The 22,966-nt window shown below is 44.9% G+C and overlaps 2 protein-coding genes across 4 annotated transcripts; both read left to right on the top strand.

Annotated features, from left to right (window-relative positions):
• The first annotated feature begins 89 nt into the window (after positions 1-89).
• On the top strand, positions 90-3,774 carry LOC138208406 (L-rhamnose-binding lectin ELEL-1-like). 3 transcript variants are annotated; one of them, XM_069166249.1, is made up of 5 exons: positions 90-148; positions 1,858-1,908; positions 2,199-2,340; positions 2,909-2,986; positions 3,641-3,774. In XM_069166249.1, the coding sequence occupies exons 1-5, from the start codon at positions 109-111 to the stop codon at positions 3,642-3,644; spliced, it is 315 nt and encodes a 104-aa protein (XP_069022350.1). In that variant the 5' UTR covers positions 90-108; the 3' UTR covers positions 3,645-3,774. The 3 variants fall into 3 exon arrangements, with proteins under 3 accessions (XP_069022350.1, XP_069022349.1, XP_069022348.1); XM_069166248.1 differs by having other exon boundaries at positions 2,909-3,072; XM_069166247.1 differs by having other exon boundaries at positions 2,909-3,774.
• Positions 3,775-5,606: 1,832 nt separating this feature from the next.
• Positions 5,607-21,775, top strand: LOC138208347 (protein mono-ADP-ribosyltransferase PARP14-like). Its single transcript, XM_069166175.1, has 23 exons — positions 5,607-5,841; positions 6,901-6,983; positions 7,074-7,101; positions 7,476-7,529; positions 8,118-8,288; positions 8,397-8,522; positions 8,941-9,042; positions 9,490-11,665; positions 12,578-12,763; positions 12,967-13,042; positions 13,585-13,821; positions 14,630-14,839; positions 14,980-15,088; positions 16,102-16,251; positions 16,941-17,003; positions 17,130-17,315; positions 17,641-17,844; positions 18,480-18,598; positions 18,750-18,982; positions 19,077-19,348; positions 20,199-20,332; positions 20,459-20,633; positions 21,278-21,775. The coding sequence occupies exons 1-23, from the start codon at positions 5,658-5,660 to the stop codon at positions 21,559-21,561; spliced, it is 5,562 nt and encodes a 1,853-aa protein (XP_069022276.1). The 5' UTR covers positions 5,607-5,657; the 3' UTR covers positions 21,562-21,775.
• Positions 21,776-22,966: the final 1,191 nt, after the last annotated feature.

Raw genomic sequence — 22,966 nt, 5'->3', positions numbered from 1 at the left:
GACAGGCGTCTGCATGTCTGCCGTCAGCGCACACGCATAAATATGTGGACGTCCAGATCCGCTGTCTCACTGTCGGAGCGTCTGCAGGTGGAGGACAGACGAGGACGGATGAGAGACACGACCCCGCGGAGGATGGTCGTCTTCGGCCGTGAGTTTCCTCTTTACTTCATCCTCCTGCTTCTCTTTGGTTGGTTTCTGTTGAGGTGTTTTTATTTAATGCAGCACGCAGAAATGTAACTGTGTTTGGATCAGCTGGCTGTTAAAGGGTCGAATAAAGTTCAGGGAGTTACAGCAGGAAACAAAAATGTGCACTTTTAAATAAAAGTCCTGCTTTTAAAGTCTCCTTTCAGTCAGAAAAATGTACTGAAAGTATCAAAAGTAAAAGTATTCATTCTGCAAAAGAGCCGATAAACATTAATCATGTATACAATTATTGGATTATTTGCTTCAATTTCAACGTGTGATGTCTAATCTACACGTAATAATACATTTCTAACAAACTCCTCATGTTTTACATTAAATATTGATCTGAAAAGTAACCACAGCTGCAGTATTTGCATCTTAAATATGGAGGAGTCACTCCGACCAGATTCCAACGAACCATGTTGGTGAAACATTTTTAGGACCAAAGGTGAGAAGTCGTCTAAAATTGTGTTTTTTGTTTCTAACTGAAACATAAAAACACAAACAGACGCAGCAAGTTTCAGTTCATCAGAAAAACTCAAATTTAAAATCAACAGATATGAAAACTAATTTTAAAGCTCAGAGAAAAAAAAAGTCTCATAAAGTGGAAATACTAAAAGTACAAATACCTTCAATGTGTACTTATAATGTTTACACAACTGGATCTGAAAAAAGACACAATAATAACTAATATTCTGTTTTCTAACATTTTATTTTTCTCACGTTTTGTCAAATAAATAACTTGTGCACTTCTTCTTTATCGTTTCTTTTACTTTGTGCTATTTAAAGTTCCTGCAGCTAAAAAAAACAATCAGTTTATAAAATGTGTTTCATGTCGACATTAAAGTTGAACAAATATTGTTTTAATATTATTTATCATAAAGGAAACTCTGAGTAACATGAGTGGATTATATTGAAGAGACAAACATCGCCACCTGGTGGAGCTTCTTTTATATTATAGAGGTTCAATTCATCGGTTTACTGTTTATTTAAGTATTTGTTTGCTAAAAAAATTATTTTCTGAAGTGGAAAACTGTTGAAGGCAACTTATTTTTTATAACATAACAAAATAATCAAAGTGTCTGTTATCTTTAAATAGTTTGATGATGCTTTCAATCAACCAAAAATATCCAAAAGGAAACATTACAGGTGAATAAAGTCATAACTTCAGGGTAAATACACGTTTGTTGTATTTTAATATGTTGAGTTTGACTTCCTCCAGTAAAAAATATGTTTTTCCATCTCGATGGAACTGGAAAAATAAAATAATACAAACAACATGGGACTGAATTGGTCATAAATTATAGAAGGAACATTTCATGTTTAAAAACTGAAGTTAGTTTTAGTTTAAAATTCATGAAATAGTTTTATTTTCTGAGAGATAAAATCCAGAAACTTCTTTTCTTTTTCTCTGTGACGTAAATAAAATAATTTCTTCTCTTTAAAAATATTCAACCATCAGTTTGTTTTGCTGTTTGTTGTAAAGTACGACAGCCGGAGTTGAACTGATGAAGTTCTCCGTCTGTTTTCACTGCTGGCTGCTGCGGCCTGTTTCACTCCAGCTGCTGGTACGTTTTTATTCCAACTACAGAACAACTTTTATAGACTTTTATATACTTTGATATAGTTTTTAGTGCAGAGATGACGCAGACTGACCTGTGTGTGTTTTCCCAGAGGGAGAGGTCATCTACGCCTGCCTCAACCGAACGGTGGAGATGTCATGTGGTGAGAAAATCAAACGCACACTCATCTTTTCTGGAGGTCCATCTGAAAATAATCCCTCATTCATTAGAAAAGAAGATTCAAGAAGACCTGTTTTTGGGGGCGTGTCTGTTTGATTGACAGGCCTGTGGTGCAGTCAGGTTACAGCTATCGGTGGGCGGGACGTAGTATCGTCCGTGTCTCAGACTTTTATATGAAAACTGTTTTTCAGATGAGCTTCAGTCTGACTTCAGTGACTCCTCACACTCGCCTCTCTGCTCCTCTTCTTCCTCTTCCTCCTCTTCCTCCTCCAGATGTCGGCACAAAGATCAACCTGGAGCACATCCTGTATAAGGTCGGCGTGGGGACGAGGTGCGGGGAGGGAAAACGGTACCCGGACGACGGGCCCGACACCTTCTGCACCTTCCCCTGGGCCGAGATGGTGGTGGAGGATCTGTAAGAGAACCCCTCTTCATCCTTACGTTTCAGCCCAGCGTGTAATACACCTGCATGTCCACTAGAGGGCAGCGTGTCGGCGTGAAGGTCGGCCTCAGGTCACGTGATGAAGGATTAGAGTCCATGACAGATCAACGTGGATTTGTTTAAAGACATCTTTTCCTAACCTTCATCACCTGTTGTTTTTTTTACACCTGTGTGAGTCAAAGCTGCGACACCGACACGCTGCCCTCTGGTGGTCCGGAGAGGGAATTACAGGTTTCAGATCGACACTGAGCTGAATGTTCAGAGATTTATTTCTAATTTGAGATTCCATGAACAAAACTGTGAAGGAGAATTTGTTTGAAATCCCAATAGTTTTATTCCCAGTTCAAATATTTTTACTTATGTGATTGTGTTTCTTTAAGCTGCATGAATAAAAAACACACAAATACCTTCTTAAACTTCTCAGTTGCATCATCAGTAAAAAAGACAAACTTCTTCGTTGTTTTTGGGATAAAAAGTCAAAGATTTAAGAAGCTTGTAGACGTAGCGCCTGTTCATCTCTGACTGTCCGTCTGTCCATCAGCTGTGGGAACAGGAGGTCCTGTGAGGTTCCCGTCACCGAGCGGGTGTTCGGCGAATATCCCTGCAAGGAGCAGACCAGGTACCTGGAGGTGTCCTACAGCTGCTCCAAACCACCTTCTCCTCCTCCACCTCCTCCACCTCCTCCTCCTCCTCCCAAGCCTGACTGTATGCATCATTCTTCTAAAATCACAGACATGAAACATCCCTGAGATACAGATCGAATCCTAAAAACAAGTACGGTCAAAAAGTTCTGAAACTGTTCCTGTTGCGCGTGAACCGTTAGTAGTCCAAAGAAAAAACCCACCTGGTGTCTCCTGACCTGACACGCCTTCTTCTTTGGTCTCAGACGGTGAAGCTCCGCCCCTCTTGAAATGTGATGTCATCAGACATCAGAACACCTCGCCTGGCTCGTCGCTTCATCTCTGTCAGACTTTCTGAAGCGTTTCAAGTTTCTCTGTTGATGATTTCCAGAGTTTGACTCAGTGGAAATCACCGCATGGGCTCAGGAACACTCGGCTGTAAGCGGGCGTGTTGAAGATTTCCTGTTTCCAAAATCTGATGTTTCTCTGCTCCAGTTTCTGGTTTCCGTGGTGACATCACTAATGTTTACGTACCAGCGGTCACGTTAACGTGAGGAACTCGGTGATGATGTCGATCAAGAGACGACACTCTTGTGAGAACACCGTGCTCCTCTTCCTCCTCCTGACCTTCATCACTTCCTGTTTCTCTGCAGGTGAAGACAAAGCAGCCGACGAAGCCTGAAGTTCAACGTTCAGCTCTTAAAACGTGAACAGAAGAAAATGATGGGAACACGTTCTCCGCAGGACGACAGGAGAACGTCTCGTTCTGTTTCAATTTCTGAGTTTATTTACTCAAGAAGGATTTGAAGTCAATGAAATAAAGATTTTCCACTGAGATCTATTCGGTGACATGAAGCTTGATTTGTAGTTTAAAACGCTCGTGGATCAATAACACGGTTCGTTCTGTGATTTCTTTTCTCTGATGTTTATAACGGCAGCAGAACGAACAATTAGTTGATTAATGTGTTTTTTGACAGAAGATGAATTGATGGATTGTTGGTTTAGAGGATCGTCGAGTATTTAAACTGATGATCAGAGATTAGAGACACTTTGATAAATACGTTTCATAAACTGACGAAAACGTTGTTCAACAGTTTTTCACTTAAGAAAAATAAAACTTCTCAAAACTTGATCAGATAATTAAATAAACAGTAAAACTATGAATTTAACTTCAACAATATAAAGATCCTCCACCAGGTGGCGATATTGGTCTTCTCTAATTCTATTTATCGTGTGGAGTAAAACCACATTTTTTTTTCATCATTTCACCAATTAAGCGTTATAATTATATCTAAATCATTTTTTTGTGGTTTACCTGCAGATATTGTTAACTTATTGAATTGAAATTATTTAGATTCTTAACTTTGATAAACAGCTTCTGACAAAACGATCCGACCGTTGATGTTGAAGTAATATCGACTATAATATACAAATAAATAGATGATTGAATATATAAATAAATTCCATTAAAAGTTAAATGAAATACTAAAAAAGCCCAAAAAGGAACAATGACTAAACAATATAAAGTAAAACATTGATTAACCTGTAGACAGAGTTTCCTTGTGATAAATAATATTCAAATATTATTACAGAACTTGAAATAAACCTTATAAATAAACTTTCTCATGGTATTATTATTTCTGAACAACTGATTATTAGTTATTATAATATCTCTAATTTTGGTGATTTAAAATTGAATTTTTTTGATACACTGAAGGATCAAATGTTCCTTAATGGGTTCAGAAAATGTTCCTTCTTTTTAACATTAATAATATGTTTTAAAACTCACTTTGATTTGCTAAATAAAATGCAACAGATTATGATGCATTACTGTAACTGACCAGCAGGGGGAGACATTTTCTTATTGCTTCCGAAAAAATCTTTTTTTACAGGAAATGAATCTGCACTTCACAGGTAAATATTTCACGATTTTACTGTTTATTTTACAGCTTGAATTACTTTAATTACTTGATCAGTTTATTATAAATGTTTTTTCTATATTTAGTTCAGACTGTTAAACAGTCTCATGTTCTTAAATTGAAGTAATATTCTAATATTTATATTCGATAAATAATTAAAACCAATTAAATTGGGACATTTTGCATAAAAAGTACTTTTATTTTGAATACTTGAATTACTTTTTTCTAACAGTACTTTTCTACTTTAACTGAAATAAGTTTTTAACTTTTTCTGAAGTATTTTCATTGTGTTTATCAGTACTTTTACTTCAGTAAAGAAGCTGAATACTTATTCTATCACTGTGAATATTTAACAGTATTTGGAGTATTTATTACAGGAAATAAATCTGCACTTCAGAGAAGAAATACAATTAAGATGATCATCATTATTATTATTATCGAATATACTTTTAATACTTTAAGTACATTTTGCTGACAGTACTGATGTATTTTTTACTTAAATGCGTTTTTAAAAGCAGGACTTTAACTTTTTCTGTTGTGTTTTCACAGTGTGTATTAGTACTTTTACTTCAGTAATACACCATGTGGATATATCGTGTATATATTATATTAGCGGTGTTTTTAGGAGGGTTCACTGGTTTCTAGTTTCTCGTCAGTTTAAGGGGAAACGAAAGTGAAAGTACTCCTCAGCCTGAAGCTGAACCGGAGTCAGTCAGTCAGTCAGTCGGTCGGTGTTTGGACCGGAGGAAGGATGGACGCAGCCGAGTGTCCGCCGGTGACCGTGGAGGGGGACTGGAGTCCGGCTCAGGCCAAAACCGTGAAGAACAAACTGCAGCTGTACTTCCAGAGCAAGAAGAAGTCGAGCGGCGGAGAGTGCCGAGTGGAGGCCGAGGACGGAGCTCCGAGGGCGGCCGTGTTCTTCAGGGCGGAGGAGGGTGAGTTTCCGCGTCGTTTCACACCACCGGACACCGTTTTATTTAATAAAGTCCAACATGGTCCGGGTGGAGGACACCGAGCAGGTCTGACCGTTTTAAACAGGCCAAAAACTGGAGAGGAAGTTTTGTGAAAACAAACTTTAATCAAATAAAACATCACGTGCTTGGTTTGGTCAATAAGGAAATGAATGTTTTCTTAAATAAATGTATTTAATGTTTGATAAATGCTTCATGTGGACTTTTAAAACATCGCAGAGTTCACTGGATGTTAAACTTCGACTAAATCTTCAATGTCATAGATTAACATAACCTAACCTACTGACGTCATCATATCACTTTTTATAGTCTATTTAGAGCACGCAGTTAACGTCCCATCATGCACCTCACCTTTACAGCCAAAGTAAAATTCCATTTCACCTGCAGATGAGATGAGTCACAGCAGCAGAGTCCCGATGGAGCAGATGTAGTGATTTAAACTAAAGTACTCACGAAGGATTATTCAGGTCAAATCAAACACAAAAAAAATCCAAGTCAAAATTTGGAGAATCAAATTGAAATTTCGAGAACAAAATCAAAATACAATAATGAGAAAAAAATTCTAAATGTCAATATTTTCAATTTATCCTTTTTCTTTAAATGTTGTGTGACGGATACGAACAAGAGGGTCAAAGGTCGAGGCACCTTTTTGAAGATGGAGTAGTATGTTCCGTTTGTACACATACTACATACAACATATTACATACAACATACTACATACAAGATACAACATACTACATACAACATACAACATACTACATGCAACATACTACATACTACATACAACAGTACGTACTGACGTTAAAAAGGAAACTCAGGGCCGATCTGAACCAGCAGAAACACATCTGTAGAAATCTGACCAATCACGTTTCAAACCTGTAAATGTGGTTTGGATAAAAACAATAAAATGACAGTTCACTCTGGATGAGTCTGTATTTATAACCTGGTTCACAGTTTGAGCCTCACAGCTCGTGTCAACAGCTTTTATTTGAATATTTAAAGTGTGAATGTGATTGTTTGCAGTGAGAGAGCGAGTCCTCGCCAGGAAAAATCACGAAATCTTCCTGGACTCTAAAACCGTCACCTTGCGGCTGGTTGCTGCTCCGGTAAGTACGACAGTTTGTCTGCGAGCTGGTTCGGATTTATTTTGATTTCCTCCGTCATTAAAAGTCTCCTTTCGTTTTTGTTCTCCTCAGAGTGGAACGAACAGCGACGGCGTCTCAGGTAAAACCTTCCTTCTGCTTCTCCTCGTGGTTTTAATCAGTGTGCCGGGTTTCATCGGTGTTCGTCTGCATCTGGAGGCTCGTTGGAAAACATGAAGTCTTTCAAAAACACCTCACAAACATAGTTTTATAGTTAAAAGGAGGAAATCAGTCAAACAGAAGGAGGTGCTGCACTAGTTTGGGGACTATTTTCAGCGGCGGATGAATCCCAGTTACTTCCTGCCGTTTTTGCAGCTCAGCATCGTTTCCTCCTTTACGATGATGAGTTCGAGGTCGTCGAGGCGTTCTGGGGATTTTATCTTTGCTCTTCTTGAATCTCTCGCTGTGCAGATGAAAAAGTCTGAACTGGTTCAACCGGCTTCTCTTCATCCGCAGACTCGTCGACAGACTCGAAGGTCGAAGGTGGAAATGAAGCTTCTTCTGCAGACGGTAAAAACAAACCGACAACAAACAAACTGTTTTTGACATCAAGATTTTTTAACTTAAAAACTTTCTTCTGATAATTTCATTTGAAATTTGACAATGTTCTGTTTGTGATCATGTGACACAAACATCAACTTCTGAAAAGAAATATTTAATGTTTTTTGTTATTAAACCTTTTACTTGTTGATAGTTTTTATTTTTGATCAAACTGACTTTACAAATAAAGTTATTATTCTAATTTTAGAACAACTGGTACACAATAGTCCTCATTAAATAAATCCTGGTTAATTTCAGCTTTTTAGTCGGTAAACCTGCATTTTCAGCAGTTTTTTTCAATAATAACTAAATATGGATTCATTCATATTTTTATATTTAGTTTTCACCTGGAAGTCTGCATCAGTTTTGAATCCGAACACAACAAATTAAACTTAAAACTTCCGCTTTTATTCGTCTCAAATTATTTTGTTCTTTTCAGGAAATCATTATAAACTAACAGATCTGGGAAATGAATCGTTAATCTCTCGTTAATCTCTCTTCAACGCTCAGAACAAACACGCAGGTAAAGAAGGTGAAGCTGTTTTCTTTATGTCTCAGACTCGGATCCGAGCGCGGCGGCGGTGGTTCTGGAGAACGTGTCCGACGGCGTGTCCGATGAGCTGCTGTCGGTGCTGGTGGAGAACATCTCCGGCTCGGACGACGGCGACTTCAGCCTGGAGGTCATCCGGGAGTCCAGCAGAGCCGTGGTGACCTTCCACGACCCCGCAGGTCGGACATCACCGTGACGTCACCGTGACGTCACCGTGACAACATCACTCTGACATCGTGAAGCAGCAGGTGTTTCAAAGAGTTAAAGGAGGATTGTGTGTTCGGCAGGTGTCCAGAGGTTCCTCGCCGCCGGTCCGACCAGCAGAAAGCTGCAGAAACACGGACTGACCGCTCGGCCGCTGGAGGCGGCGACGAGCGTCCGAGTGGAGAGTCTTCCTCCGAATGTGGTCAAAGGTACGTTAGCTGCTCTCAGAACTTCGTTGGAGATTCAGTTTTTTCTTCAGTTCCAGGTTTTATTATTATTATAATTCCACATTTTGTTCCCTTTGAAGGTTTTATTCTAATTTTGACATCTTAATTCTGTTCTTTGTGGTTTATCTCTGCTGGGAGTTGTATTCATTGTGTCTTTATATATTTTTGCATTGGAGTTTGTTTGGCTTTATTTTGTAGAGACGCAGTTCGGTTGTTTATTAAATGCAGATTTTATGAGACAACGACGGAGGTGACGCTGCAGTTATCGGCAGCAGGTTCAATACGAGCATCTTCAAATTATTAGAAGTGCATTTTAATCCAGTAAAGTGTCAGAAAGAATCCAGAGTTCTTTGATCCTTTTGTGGTATTAAAGTCTAAAATTCAGTGTTTGTGATTTCAGACATGCTGGAGCTGCATTTTGAGAAGATGTTTGCTCTCCCGGACGACATCGTCATGATGCCGGAGGAGCAGGCTGCCGTCCTCACGTTCAGAGACCCCAAAGGTTTTTCATTGAGCTTTAATACTGATTTAATACTGCATGTTTATGTGTCCAAAAGTATGTGGACATCGAAGGAAGTCATCCATCAATAAGCTGCTGCTTTAACGACTGTAACTCATCTGGTCTCAGTCCATCCATCAGATACTGAACCTGAAGATGACATTTCTGAGCTCTGAGCAAGTTACTCAACTTCTTCCACATCTTTAGAAAAGAGAAGAACGTTTGACCTGAAACAGGAAGAACATTGTTGTCTAAAATGTCAGTTTAGAGTTAAAAAAATGTCCTTCATGGATCCAAGCAGACGTGACAACAACGGTGTCCACATACTTTTGGCTGAACAGTGAACGCATCGAGCTGGACGAGAAAGAATCTTCGCTGAAACTTGAAAGCGAGTCTTGTTTGTTTCACCGCTGATCTGACGTTTTGTTTCTGTTTCCTGCGCTGCTGCAGTCGTGCAACGCATCTGCACTAAAGAAGACTACATGATGCGGTCCACCCGTCTCAAGGTGTATCCGTTCTACGAGTCTCTGGGAACCGCCTTGTACGGCAAAGAGCGCCCGAAGTGGAAGATGCCCGAGCCGTTCACGGAGAGCGTTCACCACGTCGTCTGGAAATTCCTCCTGATGAAGAAACTGCTGAAAAGCCTCAACGATCAGATGCGACCGCATTTCAGCAGCGTGGACTTGGACAACGCCGAAGTGAGACTCGCCGCTCTGCCGAGCTTCCTGAAGCAGAAAGGTCTGACCGCACGAGATGTAGACGACTGGAAACGTACCGCCCAAGAAGCCTTCCGTCGACTGATGTCTCAGTACTCGGCCTTCGAATGTCCCGTGAGCGCCCCTGCGTGGAAAGCTGCGAAGGATGACGTCCATGCGGTCGTGAGGCAGGACGCCGTCCTGGTGCTGGATGCATCCAGGGAGGTTCTGACCGTCGCCGGCCGAGCTGATGACATGAAGCGAGTCAGGGCTCCCGTGGAGAACATCCTTCTGAAAGCCGTGAGTCACGTTGAACGGCAGACCAACGGCATCTCTGAAGTAATGTCTTTGTCCCCCGCATGGCTGTACGTCCTGAAGCAGGACGGGCTGCAGAAAGCTTCCCTGGACATTTTCCCTGAGATGAAGTTCTCCTACAATGAAGGCACCCAGATGTTGACCATCACTGGACTCCCAGCAGAAGTTTACCAAACCAAGACCTGGATCTTGGAGAGGAATATGAAAATGAGCAGGAAGCCGCTGAATGTGCCGCTGTGTCTGGTGGACTTCCTGAGGACGATGGATCCCACGGACATGTCCCAGGACCTGTTCACGTCTCAGGGCATCAGCGCCATGTACAGCGTCGAGAGCGAAGGGATTTTGCTGCTGGGGAGTTCGGACAGAATCCTCGCCGACGCAGAGAGGAAGATGAAGGAGGTTTTGAGCTACCAGATGTTGGATGTTGAAGACCCAGAAGTCCTAAAGCTTCACAGCTGGACGCAGCTGACCGAACAGCTGCTGGACACCTACAACTCCTCCAAGAAGAAAACGGTGGTCATTCAGTTTCGCCCCGAGAGACGAGACAAGTTAACGGTGGTCGGCTTTGTGAATCCGGTGAAAGAGGTCGGCCGCAGTCTGAAGGAGTTCATTGCGAACTTCTCACGAGTTCAAGAAAACTTTCGCGTCGAGTCCTGCGCGGCCGCTCAGTTCATCGACAAGAAAAAATTGAATATTTGGTCCAAAATGGCCGAAGAGAATCACGTGTCCGTGCGTTTTGATCCGAAGAGGCCGAGAATCGTCCTCGCTGGAGCTCGTCTTCACGTCCAGAAAGTCAAATCCTGCTTTCAGAAACTAGCTGGTGCTCTCTTCACTGACACCTTAACGGTGGACAAGCCCGGAGCCAAGAAGTATTTCCAGTCTCAGGGAAGCATGGTCCTGTCTACGATAATGACGGAGTTCAGCTGCGTGGTGATGCTTCGCCCGGAGATCCAAGACGACGAGGAGGAGGAAGAGGATGATGAGGAAGACAACAACCTTTGTTTTTGTAAAGTGCAGACCGCCAGTGGAGTTCTGGTCTCCGTCAGCATGGCGGACATCTGCAGCTTCAGAGTGGACGCCGTGGTCAACGCGGCCAACGAGGAACTGCAGCACATTGGCGGTTTAGCTTTGGCGCTGCTGAAGGCTGCAGGACCGCAGCTGCAGAAAAGCAGCAACGAATACGTCACTCAAAACGGACACCTGCGCCCAGGTGAGGCCATCGTAACCGGCGCATATAACCTGCCCTGCAAGTACGTGGTCCACGCCGTCGGACCCCGGTTCTCCGACTTTGACAGGAAGACGTCGGTGTCGCTCCTGAAGGCCGCAGTGAAAGAAAGTCTGAGACGAGCCGAGACGGTCGGCTGCTCCGCCGTCGCGCTGCCAGCGATCAGCTCCGGCGTCTTCGGTTTCCCCGTCGAGCTCTGCAGCGAGACCATCGCCCGGGCGGTGCGCGAGATCTGCGACAGTTCGGAAGGTCTGGGGTCAATAACTGAGATCCACCTGGTGGACAACAACGACAACACCGTCAGGATCATGGCCGCGGCTGTCAACGCAGAGTTCAGCGACCTCGGACCAACCATGACCGTCCCGCGGCAGACAGGAGGCGGAGCTTCAGGGTAACTCGAGTATTTTATTTTATCATAGGAAACTTTTAAGAGCAGAACGTACCACCGATGCCGCGTCCATCTCTGCACAGTAAACTAGTTAGCTTAGCTTAGCGTAAAGACTGGAAACAGCTAGCCCTGCTCCGTTAACAGCGATAACATCCGGCTACAAGTACAAAACGTGTGAAAACGTAACGCTTTGATTTTCAAACAAACAAGATTCAATGTGTTAATTTGTTAGTGTCATGTCTTTGTGCTAAGCTACTAGCGGCAGCATTATACGAGGAGTTGCTCAAGGAAGTTCAGAGACTGCTCCTCCAGCGCGTGAACAATGAGCAGCATCGTGACGTTCATGAAGAATTAGTGTTGGAAATTTTGTTTGTCGATGGGTAAGGGGGCGGAGCTACGATTGTGTTTTTGAGGGTTAGAAACACACTAAAAAACGTTTAAATTCAAGTTAACGAACCGCTAATGACGCTAACAACCCTCAGACGCCTCAGAAGGTCCCGGTAGAACTCGGCGTTGACAGTCTGACCCATTTCAAGAGTCTCTGTTGATGATTTCCAGGCGACACCGCTATAAAGACGGCCCTGATTCTGCAGTGGAAATCACTGCATGGGCTCAGGAACACTCGGCTCTAAGCGGGCGTGTTGAAGACACCCACCCCCCCCCCCCAAAAAAAAATTTTTACCTAAAATTTGAGGTTTCTCTGATCAAGTTTGGTGAAAGATTTGATGAGCGCTCTTTGGTCACGTCCACGGAGAGCTCGCTCACAAAAATGCTCGTAACTCCAGCGACGACATTTGTACTTACTCACGAAGGTCGAAGCTTTTTAGTGTTTCGCGCTCCGTTTGGACGTTCGGTCGGTTTCCTCAGTCGACTTTCCACAAAAGAGGTGTTACATCTGAATTTTCACGTCGGCAGACATCAGCGGGGTCGAGGCCGAGGTCGAGGGCACAGCCAGCCGCCATGGGGAGGTGCAAGAGGAAGAGGAGGAGCAGGAGGAAGAGGAGGAGGAGGAGGAAGAGGAGGAGGAAAAGGAGGAAGAGCTGGAAGTCTTCAGGCGAGCAGGGGAGGTCCGATCTCCAGAGGAAACACCAGGCTTCCAGGGTGAGTCGTTTACATCTCCAACTTTCTCTTTTGTATTTTTTGTTTTTTGTTTTTTGTTTTTTGCTCTTCAGTAAATATTTTAAGATCACGCGTCCGGAGATTCTCCAACACGCTGTTCCTCCATGAACACTTCACCTCCAGTACAAACCCTACCGCTGCTGCACCCTGTGGTGACATCACCGCTGTGTTTTGATTGGCTGTAGGCTGGGCGAGATGCAGCAGGCCACAGCTGGGGGGCTGAAGATGTTCCTCCGTCAGGGGAACATAGAGGACCAGACTGTGAGTAGCGACCCGGCAAACCAGACCAGCAACATTCATTCACATAGCTGAGCTCCACCCAAACCAGCTGACTCAGCGTCTTTTATGCTAACAATAACAAACTGATACTCAACACACACATTTTGTATCACAGCAGCTTAAATTCAACAGCATGTGCATCTTTTCTGTATCTACGGTAACAGATGTTCCCGAAATTCCTACGGCAGTGAACGCAACGATTCTGTGACCAAAGTCTCAAATCGATCGTTGTAACATCAGATTTAAGTAATAACTCTGATAGTGGGAAACAAGGTTTACAAACTACAGAGATCTAAAACATAGTTTGCGTACAGAGGAGTGCCGAGGTCAGCGGTTTGTATTTGTTGGTTACATTTAGTTTAAACTGCTGTTTGAGATGCAGGAGGAGATTTATGAAAGATGAAGCAGACGTTTTGCTATTTCATAAATTATCTGAGTAATAATCGAGAGACATTTGGACAGAAGGATCCGCGTCTCCTCCCGTCAGCGGTGTTCGGTCCTCAGTTTGTCCTTCTGCTCCGCAGACGGACGTCATCGTCAACACCGTGGCCGAGAACCTGCTCCTGGACCGGGGCGCCGTGTCCAAAGCTCTGCTGCAGGCGGCGGGAAACGACCTGCAGCTCGCCGTTCTCTCCGCCGCCGGAGCGACCGCCAAGCGGAGCGGCGACGTCGTCGTCACCGACGGCGGGAAACTCCGATGTCGGAAAGTCTTTCACGCCGTCTGTCCTTTCTGGGACGACGGAGGCGGCCGAGCGGAGCAGGTGAGAGCGTCGCGTCATCGTTCACGTAAACAAGAACGACAGAAGGTTTCACGGAAAGGAACAAATCTGTCCGTCGACTCAGAACACGAGAAGAGTTCAAGTTAAAGATACAGACTGAAGGAAGGTTGGTGAATTATTGTTGATTCATATTCTGTTTCTCTCTCCCTCTCTCTCCCTCCCTCTCTCTCTCTCTCTCTCTCCCCTCCCTCTCTCCCTCCCTCTCTCTCTCTCTCCCTCCCTCTCTCTCTCTCCCTCTCCCTCTCTCTCTCTCCCTCCCTCTCTCTCTCTCTCCCTCCCTCTCTCTCTCTCTCCCTCCCTCTCTCTCTCTCCCTCTCCCTCTCTCTCTCTCCCTCCCCTCTCTCTCTCTCTCCCTCTCTCTCTCTCCCTCCCTCTCTCTCCCTCTCCCTCTCTCTCTCCCTCCCTCTCTCTCTCCTCTCTCTCCCTCCCTCTCTCTCTCTCCCTCTCTCTCTCTCTCTCTCTCTCTCCCTCTCCCTCTCTCTCTCTCCCTCCCTCTCTCTCTCTCTCCCTCCCTCTCTCTCTCTCTCCCTCCCTCTCTCTCTCTCCCTCTCCCTCTCTCTCTCTCCCTCCCTCTCTCTCTCTCTCCCTCTCTCTCTCTCTCCCTCTCTCTCTCTCCCTCCCTCTCTCTCCCTCTCCCTCTCTCTCTCTCTCCCTCTCTCTCTCTCCCTCTCCCTCTCTCTCTCTCCCTCTCCCTCTCCCTCTCTCTCTCTCCCTCTCTCTCTCTCCCTCTCTCTCCCTCTCTCCCTCCCTCTCTCTCCCTCCCTTTCCCTCTGCCTCTCTCTCTTGTCAGGAGTTGAAGTCCATCATCAGATTTTGTCTGGACGAGGCCGATCAGCTTCAGATGGCGTCGCTGTCCTTCCCCGCCATCGGCACAGGAAACCTGAGCTTCCCCAGAGACGTGGTGTCTCGAGTCCTGGTGGACGAGATCCGGCGGGCGGCTCCTCGCCACCTGACGGAGGTGGTGGTCGTCGTCCACCCCAGCGACCACCAGACCGTGGAGGTGAATCTCTGCTTCTCCTGACGGGGAACGAAGCTCAAACACAGAACGACAAACATGATCCCACCGGATAATGACCCAAAAAGGGTGAAATCTTTGAAAAAAATTGGTGTGAAATTAAAATGAATCTTCCTGTCTGTCAGTGTTTCTCCAGACAGTTCTCGGGTCAGACCGGTCCGAGGAACCTTCAACGTGCAACGGATTATAACTTGCCGGCCCGGCATCCAGTCAGCCAATCACAGCGCTCCTCAGGTGAGACGACTTTCACCTTTAAAGAGAGATTCAGGGATTATTCACACTCATTCAGAAGGCAATAGTTTCAGTCTGAACCAGAGACGGGATATAAAAGAGTTCGTAGCTTCAGGTCTGTAAAATGGTTCTGATCCAGAAGTGTCTTCAGCTGCAATACCAGCGAGTGCCACTAGAGGTCTGCTCCAAAAAGCCTCCGGCTCCATAGACTCCCATTCAACTTCTCTCATCAAATCCAAAGTGAATAAAATGTGTCCATCAGTTATCTCGGTGTTGTTAGCTAAAGTCACTCCTTCTTATTAGTTTTCTGGAGGTCCATCTGAAAATAATCCCTCATTCATTAGAAAAGAAGATTCAAGAAGACCTGTTTTTGGGGGCGTGTCTGTTTGATTGACAGGCCTGTGGTGCAGTCAGGTTACAGCTATCGGTGGACGGGACGTAGTATCGTCAGGTTTCCAATCAGATCGGTCAGATCCACCGCTGGCTCCTCCCCCAGCTCGTCCAAATATGGTCACTTCCTGCTCCAAACCGCTCCGAACTAGGAGGACCACAATCCAAACTCCACGCTTAATAACGGGGCACGTCACCGATGGTTGGTGCTACTGTTCTGTCTCTGAAATCAGTGATTAGAGACAGAACAGCAACGTTATTCACATCAATGAAATTTTGAGACATAACACTGATATTATTGATATTAGAGACTAAATAGTGGCATTAATCAATGATTTTTAAAGACAAAATTCAAATTTTAAATGGTGACCTTCAACATGACATCACTGTTCTGTCTCTGAAGTCAGTGATTAGAGACACAACAGGAAGTCTCATTTATTACTCAGAGACAGACCGGTGACGATGTTTTAAACCTCCAGATCACAACTTAACATGTTCCTCCGACAGGAAACTGATCACTTCTTCTTCCAGCTGCAAGTTAAACACAACTGAGAATAACTTGTGTGTGTGTGTGTGTGTGTGTGTGTGTGTGTGTGTGTGTGTGTGTGTGTGTTTCTGTGTGTCAGCCTCCTTCAGCCTCGTATCCTCCCCCTCCCTCGGTGTGTACCGGATGCAGATGGGTCAGCTCACCCTCGAGGTGTCGTCGGGCGACATCACCAAGGAGGCCAGTGATGTCATTGTCAACTCCTCCAATCAGGACTTCACCCTGAAAGCAGGTGACTCTTCCTCTTCGTCCGGCTCTGAAAAAAGGTTCCGATGCAAAAGTTTCTTCAGCTGCAATACCAGCGAGTGCCACTAGAGGTCGGCTCCAAAAAGCCTCCGGCTCCATTGACTCCCATTCAACTTCTCTCATCAAATCCAAAGTGAATAAAATGTGTCCATCAGTTATCTCGGTGTTGTTAGCTAAAGTCACTCCTTCTTCTTAGTTTTCTGGAGGTCCATCTGAAAATAATCCCTCATTCATTAGAAAAGAAGATTCAAGAAGACCTGTTTTTGGGGGCGTGTCTGTTTGATTGACAGGCCTGTGGTGCAGTCAGGTTACAGCTATCGGTGGGCGGGACGTAGTATCGTCAGGTTTCCAATCAGATCAGTCAGATCCTCCACTGGCTCCTCCCCCAACTCGTACAAATATGGTCATTTCCTGCTCCAAACCGCTCCGAACTAGCAAAGATGGCAGTTGCCTCCATACTGCCCCTACAGGTCATGTGTGTATCACATCTTGCGTACACCTTGTGTTCATTTCTGAGGACGTGAACAACCAAACGCTCCAAACAGACGTAGGTTACGAGAGGCGGCCGTCACACACGAACACGGAGTTTGTGTTTCTGTTGGTTCTCATTTTCTTGCCGTTTTAATGTCGGCGTCGTTCACCGGACGTGTTTCTCTCCTCTTGTTTATTTCTCAGGAGTGTCGAAGGCCATCTTGGACAGCGCCGGACAAACAGTTGAGCTGGAGTGCTTACAGATCGGTGTGTAACATTTCAAACTCAGAACTCCTAAATGTAGTTTATAAATTCTGATTATTGAACATCCTGAGTCATGCTGTAACTTTATTGTTAAATTTCCTAACAGAACTTGTGTTTCCGCCTCCATAGTGAGTTCTCCGGGTTACCAGCCTCAGGTGATGATCATGACGTCCGCCGGGCAGCTGCCCAGCAGCAACATCCTCCACGTCATCGGCCAGAAAGACCCTGCGAAGATTAAGGAAGTTGTTTACGCGGTGCTGAAGGCCTGCGAGGAGAAGAAGTTCAGCTCGGTGTGCTTCCCGGCGCTCGGAACAGGTCTGAACAGCAGCAGCTGCTTTCCACACACCGAGCTCTTCGCTGGCTCCTCCTCCGACCCCAAGTCACACTCTTCTCTCTGTTTCTTCTGTTTTTCCATTTCAATCATTTCACTGATTCTGTGACTCCGTTTACGTCATCTCGCTGTGTTAAAAACAGACCGGAGATGTAAAGTAGCTTCTGTCTGTCAGAAAGATAATTCAGAAACAAAGTTTGTCATCGACCTTCAGCGCTGACGTCGACCTCTCTACGATTATCTGAACCCTAACTGGACGCTGTGTCTTCACGTCAGTCCTCTTGTCCATCCTCATCCTCACCCCGTCAGGTCAGGGCGGAGCCAGCCCGGCGGCGGTGGCGAACGCCATGGTGGACGCGGTGGTGGACTTGGTGAGGAAGAAGCACTCGAGGTTCGTCCGCAGCGTGAAGATCCTGATCTTCCAGTCGGCCATGTTGGCGGAGTTCCACAAGAGCATGAAGAGGAGGGAGGGAGAGCAGGTGGAGGAGAAGAGCCTCTTCACCAAGGTTAAAGGTACCTCAGCGCCTCCTCAGGAGGAAACTAGACTGGAACTGGACAATTTAATAGAAATAAAATGGATTGAATATATGTCGTCAACAAAGACCGGACTTTGTAAGACAGTGTTAATAGCTTCTACTGACCACGTTCTGTTCTTCTATTCTCTCATGTTAAGTTTTATTTCACACTTTTACCTGAAGCAAGATAACTGATTGTTTAAAAGTGCTGAGAAAGAAGTGTTGATCCACATTTAACATCTTAACTGAGGTCAATGAGTTTTTTAGTGTTTGTTTAAAAAAAAAAAAAAGGCAAGAAAACAGAGTTGATTCGAAGGTTTTTCTCTGCAGAGTTTCATGTTTACGTGGATGTTGATTTACGACACGTGTACAGCAGCCGTTTATCCTGCTGCATCAGCACAATTACAAAAAAGCTTTATTTCATTGAAGGAAAATAGTTGAGGGACATCGTGTTCAAACGAAACATGACGTAGATTCAAATCAAACAAAGTTTTGAGCCTGAACCTGAATGTTAACGCAAATTTATCAAGAAATCAAAGATGTTTAGTTGCACAGTGGAGAAGTGGAAAAATCCAGAATCTCCTCAGATTTATAGTTGAAACGTGTAAAACCGTTTTCTTCGTGCTGTTTCAGACAAGGTCTCCTCTTTCTTCGCGGGACTCGGGGACGAGCAGCCGAGCTCCGACGGTTTGGTTCTGGAGAAGGAGGAGTTCGAGCCCACCGTGTTTCAGCTGTGTTCCGACGACGACAAGGTGCACACACAGTTTAATACCAATTATTGCTAATTAAGGAGACCGATAACAGATATTTGAAACTGAAATACATTTGCAGTAAAAATGGAAAAAAAGTGAAGTTTTTCCATGATGTGCCTGTTTGTAACGACCCGTCTTCCCGCCGCTGCAGGCTGTGAGTCGGGCGAAGGTCCGGATCCAGGAGATGATTTTGGCCGAGCAGGCGCAGCGGACCATCGCCGACCCGTTCATCCGCCAGCTGTCGCAGGCCGACATGGACGAGCTGAACGCCCTGCAGGGGAAACTGACGGTCAGGATCTCTCTGGACCGGCAGCAGGACCAGGAGCCCACGATCCACCTGGAGGGTCTGACCCGGGACGTGTTCACCGCCGAATCTAAAGTCAGGTCGGCGGACAGAGACGATGACTCACACAGATGTATAAATATATGATGAGTCATCGTTGCACAGGTCTTAACATGACGTGTTTTGTTTTTTTAGGGACATCCTGCAGCAGGTGGAGAGGACGGAGAACCTGAAGGCGAAGGCCGTGCTGCTGAGCGGGCTGGTGGAGTGGCAGTTTCAGGACCAAGGCGGGACCATGGTGCCCTTCGACATGTACACCAACGTTCACCTGGAGGAGGCGCTGGAGAAAAGACGAGCCGTGACGATCGAGATCAACGGCAGAAAGTTCACCGCCGAACCGCTGCTCAAAAAGGCCGTCTCCGCCAACGGGCATCAGCAGGTGGAGCTGCTCCGGAAGGAGCTGAAAGGTGGGTGGAGCTCTTGTTTGGTTGGATGTTCAGCTAATATATTGTAAATTTAGTCACGTAGAGTTTTTCCTCATAACTTAGATAACAGAATACGTCTGAGGAAAATGTTGATCTTCCCGACGGCCTCATCTTTTCCCTCTGTGACTTTGGATTTCCTACATTATGCTACCCGTCTGTTAGCCTCTGTGGCTTCAAGACGCCATCCACGTTGCCGTTGCCTAGCAACAGGGTATTTACAACTTAACCACTTGAACGGCAAGCATGCGGCGCACACGACTTCTCGTGTTGTAACCACGAGCGCAAAAACAGGTCTTCTTGAATCTTCTTTTCTAATGAATGAGGGATTATTTTCAGATGGACCTCCAGAAAACTAATAAGAAGGAGTGACTTTAGCTAACAACACCGAGATAACTGATGGACACATTTTATTCACTTTGGATTTGATGAGAGAAGTTGAATGGGAGTCTATGGAGCCGGAGGCTTTTTGGAGCCGACCTCTAGTGGCACTCGCTGGTATTGCGATTCTACTTTTCTTCGCCCCTTCTGGAGAAACTCAAATGCAAATAAAGCGGGAAAAGACTAAAAGCCGATGAGATATGGAGCTGAATATCAAACAAATATACAGAGAAATGAGGTTCTTCCTGGTTGATGGTGAACAGAGAGATTCTTTGACCGATAATCACAAACTTCACCCTGCGTACGAGATCCGGAGCTCGAAATCATGAGATCGTATCAGATACATTTCAAATCCTAATCTGAACTCTGATGTGGATTTTGGGAAAAAATGTTAAAAAATAAACTAAGATCAGGCTTGTCGTTTAATTTGAAACAAACGTTTTTATTTTACCAGATGCTTTGCCTTCAAATTGGGTCGATATGAAGGGCGACATCGTGAAACTGTTTTCTGTGACTGCGGGATCTCAAGAATACAACGACGTGCAGACTGAAGTCACAAACACCGGCCTCGTAGCAAATATCATCACGGTAAGTTCACCTGATAATCAGGAATATGTGCTGGTTTTTACTTGTTAAATAAGGTCACACCATACAGGTAAAAACCGTCGTTATTCTGTCGGGATAAACGTCATGTTGTGTTCGAACTGTCGGCAGATTGAACGGGTCCAGAACACGACGCTGTGGCAGAGCTACCAGCTGATGAAGAAACAACTGGAGGTGAAGAACAAACACACCAACAACGAACGGCTGCTGTTTCACGGCACCGGCCCCAACGCCATCGATTTCATCAACAACCAAGGCTTCAACCGCAGCCACGCAGGAGCGCACGGTAACATACCACCCATTAAACACTTTATTTCACTAATTTATACCGAACTAAACTCAAATAATCTGCAATACAAGCGCGCTGACTGCACGTGAACCAGGAGGCTGAAACAAGCACGTTCTGCTGTTTTATATGGAGTTTATTTCTGCTGGAAACCAAACAAACAAACATTTTCTACAGATGATTCACTAACCAACACAGTGGAGTTGGTGACGTAGCTGCCCAGATTTATTTATACTGGTCCAGACCACAGACTGTATATCTGTATCACCGATAGCTGTAACCTGACTGCACCACAGGCCTGTCAATCAAACAGACACGCCCCCCAAAAACAGGTCTTCTTGAATCTTCTTTTCTAATGAATGAGGGATTATTTTCAGATGGACCTCCAGAAAACTAATAAGAAGGAGTGACTTTAGCTAACAACACCGAGATAACTGATGGACACATTTTATTCACTTTGGATTTGATGAGAGAAGTTGAATGGGAGTCTATGGAGCCGGAGGCTTTTTGGAGCCGACCTCTAGTGGCACTCGATGGTATTGTAGCTGAAGACACTTCTGGATCAGAACCATTTTACAGACCTGAAGCTACGAACTCTTTAATAAACAGTCTGTGGGTTCACTCCACTGTCCTTTGTTCTGCAGGTGTGATGTACGGGAACGGCTCCTACTTTGCTGTGGATCCGGTGTATTCGGCACGAAACTACGCCAGGCCAGACACCAACGGGCACAAGCGCATGTACCAGGCCAAAGTCCTCGTCGGAGACTTCACTCAGGGAAGACAAGGCTTGATCACGCCGCCCAGCAAAAACACGGGGAACGCTGCGGACCTGTACGACAGTGTCACCGATAACGCGACCACCCCGACCATGTTCGTCATCTTCAGCGACATGCAGGCGTACCCGGAGTACCTCGTCACGTTCACCTGAACCTCCGTCTCACTTCTGATCACATTTGAACTCTACTGTTTGTGCTTTCGCTAAAATTCACGGTCTATAAAAAAAACTATTTCCAATAATATTTAGTCTGATTGGGCGACATCGTGGTGTTTAAGTACACGTCAATACTTCTGAATGTAGCCTGGGATTTTCACTTCTGTCAGAAACATTGGTTCTTCTTTCCAATAAACACTAAAACACTCCATTAATGTGTAGTAATTTAGTGCACAACACACACACTATGACTCAATCAGTCATCATACCTGTGAGCCGAGCACAGGTGGGACACAGAGCTCTTAAAGGGCCAGTGTAGGTTCAGGAGGATCTGTAGACAGAAATGGAATATTATATCATTCTGTTTTCATTTGAGTATTAGCCCTGTCAATCAAACAGACACGCCCCCAAAAACAGGTCTTCTTGAATCTTCTTTTCTAATGAATGAGGGATTATTTTCAGATGGACCTCCAGAAAACTAATAAGAAGGAGTGACTTTAGCTAACAACACCGAGATCTAAGATCAGGCTTGTTGTTTAATTTGTTCTAGTGGCACTTGGTGGTATTGCAGCTTAAGACCTAATTTTTCAGACCTGGAGGCTACGAACACTTTTATATTACATTATTACGTTTCATTTATCTGACTCTTTTATCCAAAGCGACTTACAATAAGTTCATTTCAACCATGAGGGTACAAAACCAGAACAACAAGAATCAAGAAAATATAATTTTCTTCCAGAAAGCCAAACTACAAAGTTCTATCAGTAAGTTCCATGTTAAGATACTAAAGTTCTCCTAAGGTAAAGTCTGAAGAGGTGTGTTTTTAGTTTGTGGTGGAAGATGTTCAGAGTTTCTGTCCTGATGTCGGTGGGGAGCTCATTCTACCATTTAGGAGCCAGGACAGCAAACAGTCGTGATTTTGTAGAGTGTTTAACTCAGTGAGGAGCAACAAGCTGATTGGTAGAAGCAGAGCGGAGGGAGGGGCTGGTATGTAGGGTTGGACCATGTCCTGGATGTAGAGGAGGAGGAGGAGGAGGAGGAGGAGGAGCGGAGTGAACGGGCTGGGATGTAGGGTTGGACCATGTCCTGGATGTCGAGGAGGAGGAGGAGCGGAGTGAACGGGCTGGGATGTAGGGTTGGACCATGTCCTGGATGTCGAGGAGGAGGAGGAGCGGAGTGAACGGGCTGGGATGTAGGGTTGGACCATGTCCTGGATGTCGAGGAGGAGGAGGAGGAGGAGAATATAGTTCCCAGTAAATATCAAACAGTATTTTAATGTGCCCATCCCTCGGCTCAGGTCAACCAATCACTGCAGACATATTGACTCAGAAAACATGATGTCGTCCATATGAGTAGGTTGAAGCCTGCTCCTTCTCTCAGTTGTACAAGTTCTCTACTAAAC

Source organism: Embiotoca jacksoni, unplaced genomic scaffold, assembly GCF_022577435.1.
Source record: "Embiotoca jacksoni isolate LCO1_2020_lvr unplaced genomic scaffold, fEmbJac1.0.p SCAF_37, whole genome shotgun sequence".
NCBI lineage: Eukaryota > Metazoa > Chordata > Actinopteri > Embiotocidae > Embiotoca > Embiotoca jacksoni.
Note: the sequence above shows the minus strand (reverse complement) of the source record. Positions and strands in the feature narration are given on the sequence as shown.

What these genes read in the sequence shown, in the direction of transcription:
- LOC138208406 (XM_069166247.1), top strand. Translation starts at nt 109, where the DNA reads ATGAGAGACACGACCCCGCGGAGGATGGTCGTCTTCGGCC. An exon ending in AACGGTGGAGATGTCATGTG is followed by an intron (nt 1,909 to 2,198) that starts GTGAGAAAATCA and finishes TTCCTCCTCCAG; the next exon opens with ATGTCGGCACAAAGATCAAC. An exon ending in GAGATGGTGGTGGAGGATCT is followed by an intron (nt 2,341 to 2,908) that starts GTAAGAGAACCC and finishes TCTGTCCATCAG; the next exon opens with CTGTGGGAACAGGAGGTCCT.
- LOC138208347 (XM_069166175.1), top strand. Translation starts at nt 5,658, where the DNA reads ATGGACGCAGCCGAGTGTCCGCCGGTGACCGTGGAGGGGGACTGGAGT. An exon ending in GACCTTCCACGACCCCGCAG is followed by an intron (nt 8,289 to 8,396) that starts GTCGGACATCAC and finishes TGTGTTCGGCAG; the next exon opens with GTGTCCAGAGGTTCCTCGCC. An exon ending in CTTCCCGGCGCTCGGAACAG is followed by an intron (nt 17,316 to 17,640) that starts GTCTGAACAGCA and finishes TCACCCCGTCAG; the next exon opens with GTCAGGGCGGAGCCAGCCCG.